Raw genomic sequence first — 13,044 nt, forward strand, 5'->3', positions numbered from 1 at the left:
CAGGGTTGGCAAATGGATAATTGATCATGTTCACTCAAAAGAAAACCCGGTTTGTTGTCACATTGACAGCTTTTCTCTTTGTTATTTTTTCTGTATTAGTTAGAACTAGAGGACTTTCAAAGATTTGGTAATTTTTCGCGGAAAAATGTGAGTAACTACACATGTATGAAGACTTCTTTAAAATATCGAAATGATTTTGTTGTGCAAATGCAAGATAAAAAATAAAACACTCTCTAAAACTGTTATAAATAGAAGTTTTATTATTATTAATAAGCACAAAGGGTTTTTTTTCAATTGAAATACTAGTATGTTAATAATTTTGTAATTATATTTTTTCTTCAGAAATTGGATTTCTGAAATTAAGGAACGGTGTAGGTAAGAATAATTTGATCGTTTTTGAACTGGTAGAGTTTTAATCATAAAATATTTGAAAATTTACACTCTACTATTGACGATAATATTACAATGTTCACATTACAAGTGGATGTAGAGGTGTATTATAATAGCACTCCGGAAAATTTCTATCAACCAACTTCATTAATTGAAGCGACATACTCATATCCCGTAATCATTGCTTGAAATAAAAGAATTGCCGATTTTCACCTTCATGATAGGCTTTTTTCCTGTATATTGCTGACAATGCAAAAATGAAACGTTTTAAAAATACTTTACACACATTTTAATTTTACGACGGTTAACCTTTAATCATTGGAATTTTTATTTATTTTTTTAAGGGGGGGGGGGGTCGTTTCTTGTGTATAACTTTGCAACTCGGTTTTTTAATTGACCAGCTGGCCACGTGCCCCGTGTAATTTTTTACCCGGAGGATTGGAGAGGGGTCTTGTCCCAACTTTGTGGTAGCGATAAGGATACGTCTGGAGATATTTTCTTTATCTAGCCAAGCTCTATACTTTAACAATTTGTTTCATGTACTCTTATAAAAATGCGTGTATATCTATGTATATTCAAACATGTCTTTAAATGTATTTTTCCCCAGTTCTAAGACGATACCTGAAACCAATCGAATTTTGCACTTGCATCATTTATACATTCCCTTTATAAACTATACACAGACCTCATAATTTTTTTTCCCGAAAAATCATACATCCTAAAAAAGGTTGTTATCCAAAGATACATGTATTATGATTAAAGGCCTACCTAGTATTTTTTCTTTATTTATTCCGTCCCCATTCCGGCGAGTACGACATGCCTTTACCTGCAGATAGGCTTTTCTATCGGTGACGTCACTGTTTCCATATATGGTCATATCAAAATTCGACATACTTGTAGACTTTACATTTGTCGCAGAAAACGGAGATACAAATACATGGACTACAGATGAAAAGTTTGTATTATAGTAGCAAGTTATATGTAGATAGCAAACAGCCTTTCACAGCTGCAATTGTGCATCTGTGGGAAAAATTAGATTGAAGGTCTGCGGGGTCAACTCTAAAGTGTTTATGCCTGATTTTTATAGGTTATACGATCAAAATTGCACTCATTCATACTCGGGTATATCCACCAACACGATTGCATATTCGGATATACAAATTTACATGTCTGGATTTTTGAACACGATTACCCTCCAGTCACGATTTTGGTCAAAAAATATTTTTTCGATTTAAATGTTTACAATGCTTCAGTAAGGCATTTTAAAGGGGCATGGTCACGATTTTGGTCAAAAATTATTTTTTCGATTTTAATATTTACAATGCTTCATTAAGGCATTTTTAATAGGCAGCCAAAATTTGAGTGTCATTTGTTGAGTTAAAAGCGAGTTACAGAGCTTACAATTCTTCGCTATGTAAACAAAGCGTTTGTTTACATTTTGAATGTTGAAGTGAAAAGTCCCGTTTTAGACCTCAAATGAATGTGTTAATCGTTAAAAACTGTTTATTTATGCCTAAAATAAATAAAAAGATAGACAAATCAGCCTGAAAAAGATTTTTTACTGGTATATTGAACCTATGTAAACAAAAACAGGGCACGAGCCTTGTTTACATGACGAAGAATTGTGAGCCCTGTATCTTGCTTAAAACTCATCGACTGGCACCCAAATTTCATTTGATCAGTAGAAATGTATTCCTAAAGCATTGTAAATAATAAAAACAGAAAAATAAAATTTGAACAAAATCGTGACCATGCCCCTTTAAGTAGGCAATGAAAATTTAAGTGCCATTTGTTGAGTTGTAAGCAAGTTACAGAGCTCACAATTCTTTGCTATTTAAACAAAGCTTTTCTTTACAGTTTGAATAATGAAGTTAAAATTCCAGTTTTAGACCTAAAATGAATGTGTTTAACATTAAAAAATTATTAAAAAAACTGTGAGCCCTATATCTTGTGGTTAACTCAACGACCTACTCTCAATTTTCATTTGCTCATTAGATATGCATTCCTTAATCATTGTAAATAATAACTAGTAGACTAATTGTTCTCGAACAATTAGAGGTCTTTCCACCTCATTGTGTTTTATGTTTGAAATAAGATTGTTTCAATAGAATAAAGTATTTTTTAACCTGCATTATTTCATTAAAAAGTGTCAAAATATTGTCATTTGACCAACAAGGTAGACGCTTCAATACCAAGTCATGTAACTATGATAATTGATTCAAAAGTTATTTGTGTTTTTATTGAATGTTCTAAACTTTCAGGGGCAATAACTGCTAAAAAGGTACCTTCAATCCTTTCGGTATGAATAGATTGAAGGAACGTCTAAGTGTACTGAATACATTAGTGAAAGTTTAAAGTCTCTATCTTTAACGGTTAATGAGGAGTAGCGATAACAAGCATTTTGTACAATGGGGGCAATAACTCTATAATTGTTTCATGGTAAGGGTCAAAGGGTTATATTTTGAAATGTCATATGATGTCCTACTACATCATTATCATTAATTACGATTAGCTGTAGCTAGTTTTCATCGTGGTCCTGCATTAAAACATATTTACAATCATACATATTATAATGATACAACTAGCATCTCAATATAAACACACACATATATAAGAAATACAAGCACATTACTGTCTTAGTACATGGTAATATACATGTTACTGTTACAATATACATGTATTAAAAGTGAGTTATAAAAGGACTATAATAGCTAAATATTAGCTCTGTTGAAAATACTCCTGAAGATACACAGATTTAAAATTATTTACCGAAGTAGAGTTTCGGACATTTTGGGAAAGTTTGTTGCAAAGAAATGCCGACGAGTAACAATAGGAACGTCTGTAGTTTTCTGTTGGGACGTGGTAAATATGAAATATTTGACATAAAATCATTTGATCTGGTTTGGCGACAATTAACATCTCTTGTATATCGAAACACACTATGATAAGCGGGCATTTGGTTGTGGAAACCTTGTACAAAAAGATCAATTGTCTAAACATAAAATAATCCTTAATTGGCATTCATGATAAACAAGAAAATTATGTATAATTGTATCATTTATCGCATTTCGGCTAAGCTTAAAGTACATTTATCATATGGCATACTATTTGATATCCTGTTCATAATTATAAACGCAATTCCATTCAAACTGGTAAGAAAAGTTTATCAGTTAAGTGAAGGCAATTTTATAAAAATGCATCAAACAATGTTAATAAGATATTTCTTCGTTCACATTTTCCGATTCCAATTATGTATTGGTATAAACCTATCTCCAATCATTTCGGCTATCTTATATCATAATTTATAGTAATGATTTTTTTTTAATGAAAAGAAAATAAGGAAAAATCAGTTTTAACAGAGAAACATTTAAGAATTAAAAATTTGATCATGATATTTCAAATGCACTAAATATATATTACTAAATATGCCTCTTAGTCACAATTCAGACAAAGACCTGATTTATTTCACTTGTTACATAGTCTTAAGGTGAACTATATCTGGTTAATTCATGTAAGAATGATTACAAGTTCTTTCAAAAAAAATTCATTTCGAATGCTTTGCATTTTTTTGTACAGACCAGTATTTAATGAAAAAAGGAAATAAATTGTATTAAGAGATATTAAAAATGCACGTACAGTATGCTATTGGTAATATATCGCATTTTTTGCAGTAAAAATGAAAGATATTACTGATCAAAATGGATAATCCCATAGCGTCATTTCTGCTATCTATACGGCGAGTATGTACTGGACACGCCTACAGCTAGTACTGGCCAATAGACAGGCACACTTGTGGTTGAAATGAGGATACAAAACACTATGAATAAAGCATATAATCATGTTAGTTCTAGAAGTATCGAGGTGATAAGACTTCACATATCCTTCTTGATCCTATCCAGTCCCATAGAAATAATTTTAGACAATCTATATAATATTTGTAAAAAATAATCTATATGGATAAATAGAAAAAGGAATAATTTTATTCATTGTTTTTTTTATGTACATCGTAACATGTGTCTAACTTTTTGAATGATTGATAGTTTTAAATTTTAATCAAACCTTTTTACATTAATTTTTTTCGGAGGATAAAATAAGATGTCTGTTAGACTCTCTCTACTTACTCTCTTTTTTCCTCTCTCTATCTCTCACAGTGAAAACAAACAATTCTTACACAATAATTATAAACAATTGACATTTCGTTCAGAGCATGTTTAATATGATCAGTATATCAAGTATGTGCTCAGTTGTTTTGAGTTTATCCTTCTGTTCTGTTATACTGGTAACTGTTACCAGATAGCTTGCTGTAACGTGTATGAGTCAAGAGACTGTGATGAAGAATAATGTTGACTAATAATAGTTAAATCAGAAATTGGGTGACTGAAAGTGGTTCAGTTGTGCTAAGTCACGTGAGAATAATAAATAAGATTTTGATGAGTAATCAATATGTGTTAAAACAGCACTTAGATAGTGTAAATATGACCCAGGCGGAACCATACGCGGGGCTATATAGCTAAAGATGACACTAGTACATATACTGTGAAAATGTATCAAATGAAACCAAACCTTTGCTCTTTTCATGTAGAATGTAATATTTTCAAATTTTTAATAAGTTCTACAAGACCTCTTCATGCATGAAATGATCGAGTGAGATGAAATACTACTGAAAAATTCCGTTTCTACCACTCTTCCTCTCCAAAAGATGTTTTACATTTGAAAAAATAGACGGAAACCATGTAAGATAGTGCCCCCTGTACACCTCCACGATTTTTTTCATGTTGTATAAGTGGTGAAGTTTTGTGTGGATGTGGAATATTTTTTCCCTCTTAAACCGATTTTATTCAAAGTTTACACTTTCCAAACTTAAATATTTTTTCCTACAATTTATCAAAAGTAGTTTCATTTCTTTGAATAAACTTTCATCCCCCTTTCAAACAATCTATTGACATTATTGTTTATACAAAGTACGCCTCTGCAACCATTGAAAGGAAGACTGTGATATGCACAGATTGGTTTTATGTTTAAAATGTATATTTGTTAAAACACTCTAAACAAGATCCTTTGAAACACTTCCACACTTTTTAAAAACGTAGATAGCGGATCTCTTCATGTTTTGAAATACACTCACGCGCCAAAAGCTTAAGTATGTCAATTCTTATTGCTTTTTTCTCTGTATATTTCATAGAAAAACAAGACTTAATTTTAAAAGGTTTCCTGGTGTTAATTTTTGCCAGATTTTGGAAGAAATTCATATTGATTACAGTAGATTCAATTGTCACTTTTTGACATACATTGAAAACTTTTTTTTACAACTCATTTGTAAAATTTTATATTTAAAACACAACTCTAAGATAATTTTAAGAGCTCTACTATATATTATGTGCAATGTGCGAGCCAAAAAAATCTTACTTTGGATTGTTAATACCAAATCTCTGGAACAAAAGGTTTGGAAAATACGTAAAAATGGTGCAAAAAAGCTACAGATTATGAAAGTCTTTTTAAAATCAGTCAAGGGGTTTCCATTTAACAATTTAAAAAAAAAATGTTGTTTTCAAATTAATATATAGTGAAAAGAAAAAAAATTGACATACTTTCTTCCTGAGTGTATGTAAAGCAGAATCTCAAGTCTTAACGATTGCAAAATTAAAATTTATTCTTATTCAGGATTTTGAGGATTTATTTTTGCCAATGATTGATAAATTATTACAGTAACAAAAAAATAGTTCCGAAATCAAAAATTAAACTACGTACAATGTTTATCATATATGAAACGTTACGTAATGTGTTCTTTTGTCCACCCCCCTAAAAAAACTTCATGTAAAAACGAGTCCAGTTTCATAAACAAAGCACACACTCCGAGCAAAAACCGCCACTCCGAGCGTCGTATCTGGTCTGAAGCATAAATTTACTTAATTAAAAAAAAAGTTTCCATAAAATCATTTAACCCCAAATGTTTGTTCGTTTTATAGAATATATTATTTTGGAGCAAACATGTAGACACATATTTAGACAATTATCAGTTTTAATCGCTCTGGTTGTGTTTTCCCCGATTTGATGTCACCACCCTATGCCACGCATAGCCGCTACTTTAAATGCATGGTTCTAGCCGGTGAAAGAGGCATTTTTGAAATCGAGGTATTCTGAGAAAATAACAATGACTTGCATTCCTCACCAGATTGGCTTGAGCATCTGAACGGGTAATTTCAAAGAACATTGTAAATTGGACGCTTAAGAGGGTTGGATGGTCATCAGACATGCCCTAAGATTTCAAGTGCGATATGTTTAGCCGTAAGTTTACATCAGGTAAAAAACCCAAATATTTTAATCTTAATTTCAAAAAGTTTTTTTTAACTTTTAATACACAGCCCTCTTTCTCAAGGAGATTAAACAAGTATTCCTTTTAAAGGAATGATCAGCAATAAAGATATATAGATAGCTAGAAGCAATCAACATGCTCAGTTTGATGTAAAATGGTGAAAAAAGTACTGTATTTTTACAAGATATAGAATATTTTGAATCTGTACACCGTAATTTCATCATATTATAAACCGTCAACAAATTTAATTTTGAAATAAATTTGCAGAAAGCCGTTCGTAAGCTCCTTGTCTAGTTTTATATTTTAACGTAATTATTAAATGTAAATGTATCTTCTTCTACAGAATACTGAGTAGGGCTCTTCACTTAACACGTATACAAAGAAATAGTTGTATTAAAATAATTTGATGCGACTGAAAAACATTGGTGCCATCATAACTTGCTATTGAGGTCGCATTATAACGTAACCTTGTTTATAAATCAAGCCGTCTTCCTAGCTATTATCATGCAACATCAGTAGATCGAGGTCAGTTCATGGAGAATCTTCTTATGATCGAGGTCAGTTCATCGAAGTCAACTGCATTACTGAATGAATCTTTCGATCGAAATTCTTACGCGTGAGACAAAATGTGCATTCTTGAATTAACAGGTCGAACTGTATTTAATGTATGTTTGCATCTCTTAAGCTAAATTAATTGAAATAACACTTAGTAAAATGTTATATAAATACTAAATCAGAGCTTCAAGTTTTTGGGAGTTGATTTTAATCAACTCTCCTATGCAGTTACTCAGACAAACCGAAAGTGAAACAGTGTTTGGACCTCAGCACAAATCATTGCTGCTGACAAGACTTAGTTCTTGAAAATAATTGATAAATTTGATGTAATGTATGCTAAAGCATTGTTTTTCAAGGAAATTACTTATTTATAGATACCTTGAAAATAGTCAGATTTTAAATGGTACGAACAATTTAAATATTTTTTGTAGTCGTATGTATCCCTACGCCAGAGTTCAATATAGTCTCGTTCGACTCGACGCTCGGCTGTCTCCGTAAATCCTTGTCGGAGATTTACGGTGTCAGCCGAGCGTTTGGTTGAACGAGACTAGAGTTAAATATTGCTTGGATCCATACAATTTTCGAGAAATAGTTCTATTACTGATACATAGTTTGATTGAATTAATTTTATCTTTAAATATTATTTAACATGATTCATATGAGGGGTTTCTCAACATTCTTGTCGAAAAAGTCAAAAAATTCATTTTATAAAAATGAGCGTAATTCAATTGCAAATTAGACACTACATGTACTTCTCATGCAAAATAACATATCATTGATTTTGAAATAAATAGACATCGACAAAATCAACTCCCGTCAGTTCTTCAGTACTTTGATTATAAGAACTACTTATGCAAGCGGAATGTGTGCGCACGTTGAAGCATTTGCCGGATGCCTCATATGGACACAACAGTGATCGGCCGAAGCCGATCACAAAAAGTCTAAAATTCAGTCCTCCTAGTAGCAACCACCGTTTTGCCCTAATGACCTCAAATCATTTGCCTGTCTGAAACATTTCACCTCAAAAGTAATCGATGGTGGGATAAGACAACAATGCCGGATGGCCATATCCTCGTTGAACTGAGATGAATGGTAAAGTTTTAGATGCACGTGAACGGACTCAAATTATGTTACTCATTGCTTGTTATACATCATCATAAAACAATTATGCTTTATGATATTTTTGACAAACTCATCAAGCTTACCAAAACCTCAGCAATATCTCTTGTAGATTTGTTCTGTATTCCGCTTAAGTAGAATGCTATCTATGCTTTACATTATTTTTTTTTTTACACACAATGAACCTTTGCTTGGCACATAGTCACCGGCGGGTTTAATTTACAAATTTATCCTCGCTTAGATATTCAATCTGATTTATGCTCAAAATTGGAAAAGCTACATAAATTTCAAAGCAGATTTACATTCTAAATCTTGCATTGTTTAATGATATTGTAATGTGCTAGCGCTTCTAATGTCTTTTGTATGTATTGTGTGTAGAAAAGAATTATATTTTACTGGAATTTTTTTAATGTATATATTATCACGATTAAAACAATGATGTTTCTATGGCATTTGAACCATACTTGGCAATCTTTATTTTGATTGGTTGGTTCACATATTGACACTTGACCTGAGGGAGGTCTTACCCCTTTTTCTATATAAACTCCGCAAATGTAGATTTGGGGTGTAATTGGATCGTTGCAACGCAAGTTTCTTTACATAAGTAAGTATATTTTTTTTGCAATAAAAAATTGTGCAGATTTTAATTTTTTAAATATGGATTTTATTTTAAAAATGAGGCACTTTTCATAAAACTTTTAAGTAGGTTTATGTGTGAACGCTGAAGTTGATAGTTAAAAGTAATTTTGTTAAAATTTGTCTATTTTTTAATAAACATGTGTACATTTGTGTGTATTTGTGTAAACGTTGAAATTGATCATTAAACGTTAATTTTTGTTGATTTTTGTCTATTTAAATATATATGTGCACACTCATATGCTTTAAAAAGTTATTACCATTAAATACACACACCTGCTCAAACATAATTTAAATTATAACGTTAAACAAACAGCAATATTTCAAAAGATAAATACGTAGTTTAAATATCCATTTAAATTCAACATCACATCTATTTATGTAATGAAAAAATACTGTTTAGCGTACATGTATATTCACCGAATTCGTCAAATAATATCTTCTTTTTTAAGTCAATGGTTATTATTTTATAAAAGGGGTATGTCGTTCATTTTTATATCATGGTATAATTAATGAACATTCGTATTCAAAATGATTTATTATATAAATGTGCCCACTTTATATTAAAAATATATTCTTACTAACAAATTAAATGTTTTGCAGAATGGTGAAATTAAACAAAAATTAACATTGGCAATGGCAAATGAAAAATTTAAAAAAGTCATATAATAGAGCTATCAACGTTTTATATTTCAGAAATGGCTGCGATGAGTGAATTCAATGGTACGTTAAAAACTATTTAAAACATTTTTTGAACAGATTCCGAACAAGTCCGATAAGCATTTACTTTGCAATGTAATTCTGACAACCGTTTGAAACTCAAGAGTAATTCAGCCTTTCTCGTATCAATGTACCTGCATGATGTTGAATTATTTACATTCTACATATCATCTGCATGCATCAGATTTGCAGACAAGGCAAGAAGTTCAATAAAAATAAATCTAAGCATTGAATACTTATTTTTGAACATCGTTCTTACAACACACCAGGCCGTGCAAATGACCTATCATATTGCGCTAACGCCCGGTATTCATTTTAACTGCATGGCCTATCTTATTATATTATTAAAACATTAGATGATTAAGTAATATACAATTAAATAATGAGTATATCAAATAATGTATTATCAAAGTTTAAAATTTTTTTTTTCAACGTATGTGGTAATACAAATTTGAAGAGCGGTGTAATAAATGTTAAACCCAATTTGATATTCCAAAAATAAATACCGTACATTCAAATAATGCATATTACGTAGTATTCAAGCTTACATCTTAAAACGTTATAAAGATTATGACTAAACTACTGAAATTCTTTTTAGCGGATTTTAGCGATGGAAAGAGAGAGACAAACGTGACGTTGTCAAAAACAAGAAAGCAACAGGACGGACCTTTGGGGGGAGTGAATTTCACACACCACGATGGAACTATTAGAATGAACTCTACGATCACTGCTACGTGAGTAGCCCCGTGAGCAATGCTCTCTTTCTCACTTTATACATATGCACTGTGCACAACATCCGACTCATTGTGCTCATGTCAACATATCATTCAATTGCCTTTCCTCTCTAAACGAAATAGTTCTACAACTTCTTGATAGTGTATCTAGAGGAGCACCGAATCTTCTCTCTTGTACACTTTATTTCACATGAAATATTAATCAAAGAAGCACACGCTTTGCAGAGTCATAACAGTATTTCACTGAAGGTTCACGTCGAACATGGCTGAGGCAAAATAATCCTGAATTTTCCATTGAATTTGGGGCGTTTCCGCACGCGACAGGACCTGACTTTTTTATGAGATGAAAAACAATGTGTAAGAGGTCTTACTATCCCAGTTTTGTAATAATGCGAGGCCATTTGAATTTTTGATGCGTGTTGTTTCCGGAGATCGGTGAAAAGGTCTGGGCTTGATTTTCAAGCACATGTGTAACTTTGAAGTAAACAAAGTATCACGCCTTGCTGGATGCACGTGTGTATTTTGCTAGGAAATTGTAAATGAAGCGTTGTTTAAAAAGATGTCAAAAGTTTTTTTTTCTAGAAGTTAGAAGTTCCATAGAAATATGTCCAAAATTCAATCAAGGACAATTTGCTTACATTGTTAATTATTCGTGAAGAACCATGGGTTCACTATTTCGAAAATGGAAACAAAATATGGCTACTTAATCACGGTAGAAGGTATGTAGTTGCCAAGAGAACCATGATCACGAAAGATTATTTCATGTGATAGTATGGCCTCACAAATTTTGATGCCGAAAAGCAAGTGTTACAGGTTGGTATTTCCAAGATGTTATACTAACTGTTCAAGTGATATTCTCATAAACGACGTCATTATCGAACAACTTTTGTACGCACACAACACACGGTCCAAGTGGTGTTAAGCTATCGATACCCGATACATGTCAAAAAACATCGTTATTTATTAAAATATGCTCAGATAAGTTTGAACTATTGGTATTTTAAATTTTTTTTCTTTGATGCCATAATATGAAATAATTGTAGGAGTAATTCAACTTTATTCCCTCTGTAATGAAATTTTAGATGTGTAAGTGTGCGGCTGCCATTTAATGGAGAGTTGTACGGCTTTGACGTAGAAATTCCGGATGGTCATCAGATAGACGTCAACGGGACTGTTATCACGGTGAGTGTATATAATCAAAAGTGTAGATACAGTACCGATCAGACCGAACGTAACACCAGAGCAGACCCCAGCTAAAACCCGGGTTTACTTTTAGGGTTTACCTGGGGTTTACTCTGAGTCTGCTATTTGAACAATTTTGGTTCACTCGGGGTTTACTTTGAGTCCATTCAGGGTTTATTTTGGATTTGCGTTTTGGGTCCACTTTACGCACTTAAGTGTGAAACAACTCCGTCTTTTAATTTTACCTTCTCACTGCCTGTAATTCCTGCCCCATGTATATTCCAAATACACATGTAGCGTCTGCTTTCAGGGGTATACTTATGATCGGAGTTTACTCTCAGGATCCAGTATGGGTTTACTTAAGGTTTACTCGGGGTTTACTCGGGGTTTACTCGCGTTCTCCTCCAGTGAACCCCGAAAGTAAACTCGGGGTTTTGTTGGGTTTACCTTCTGTTAAACTAGGTCTGGTCGGTACTGTACAACCCAATCTTTTTATTGTTTTACTGAAAAACATTCAAATTCGATTTTGACTTTTATATTTGCTCCTTTTTGATACGCTTGTTTAACATATTAGATAAATTTTCTAAAAATACAATTTCAGTAAGATATTTTTATTTGTATAAGTATATATCACATACCAGATACATGCACCTTCTGTAATAAAAGCAGTAAACATGTACTTAGTTTGTTACTCCGGTGTTAAATTATTCTAACTCAAAGATGTTTTATATTTTGCTAGCCCAGGATAGACGAGATTGGAATCAGGATTGTCAAAATTGGTGAATTTACCCTTAATGGATAGTTTGAATCAAGTTCATATGCAGACACCCTAAGAAAATCCAGCCTTCTGTGCTTTAAATATCGTTGTTTTTTTTTTACTGCCTTGCTATGACTAAAAAGTGTTTTCTTCGACTTCAAGAACAGTCTCGCGGATTTTGCAAACGGCTTCCTTATTCTTATTGCTATTAACTCTATCAATAATATGTTTGATTTCAAAATAAAAGAAATCACGCTTTTGTTTGTTTTATATCTTTTATACTTGTAAATAAATTTAGGTAAAACTTCTAATGAAGTGTGCAACTTTTTCAAATAATATATTGAGTTTGTTTTTAAAAATAAACAAGGCGCTTAAGGGTCTGCCATTCAACCGAGTACCAAAGCCCTTAAGGTTCTCCGATCCTCAGGTACCAAAATTGAAAGTGTAAATTTTAAAGCAAATGACATTTTACTGTCTCATACTAATGATTATTATGATAAATCAAACATTTTTATGCAATGTTTCCATGCGTCTTTCAAAGATAATGCATTATCACCCATAAAGACTTATATAAGGAAAGAGAAGTGACTTCAAGGTTTTGCTAATTTGTATTCAGTAGAGTATGATAACACTTGATT

General features: G+C 31.9%; 1 protein-coding gene across 1 annotated transcript; it reads left to right on the plus strand.

Moving 5' to 3' along the window:
- Positions 1–9,711: 9,711 nt before the first annotated feature.
- Positions 9,712–12,650, plus strand: LOC128163659 (uncharacterized). Its single transcript, XM_052827284.1, has 4 exons — positions 9,712–9,736; positions 10,332–10,467; positions 11,550–11,649; positions 12,389–12,650. The coding sequence occupies exons 1-4, from the start codon at positions 9,712–9,714 to the stop codon at positions 12,449–12,451; spliced, it is 324 nt and encodes a 107-aa protein (XP_052683244.1). The 3' UTR covers positions 12,452–12,650.
- The last annotated feature ends 394 nt before the right edge of the window (positions 12,651–13,044 follow it).

The sequence above is a fragment of the Crassostrea angulata genome, chromosome 9, assembly GCF_025612915.1.
Source record: "Crassostrea angulata isolate pt1a10 chromosome 9, ASM2561291v2, whole genome shotgun sequence".
Taxonomy (NCBI): Eukaryota; Metazoa; Mollusca; class Bivalvia; order Ostreida; family Ostreidae; genus Magallana; species Magallana angulata.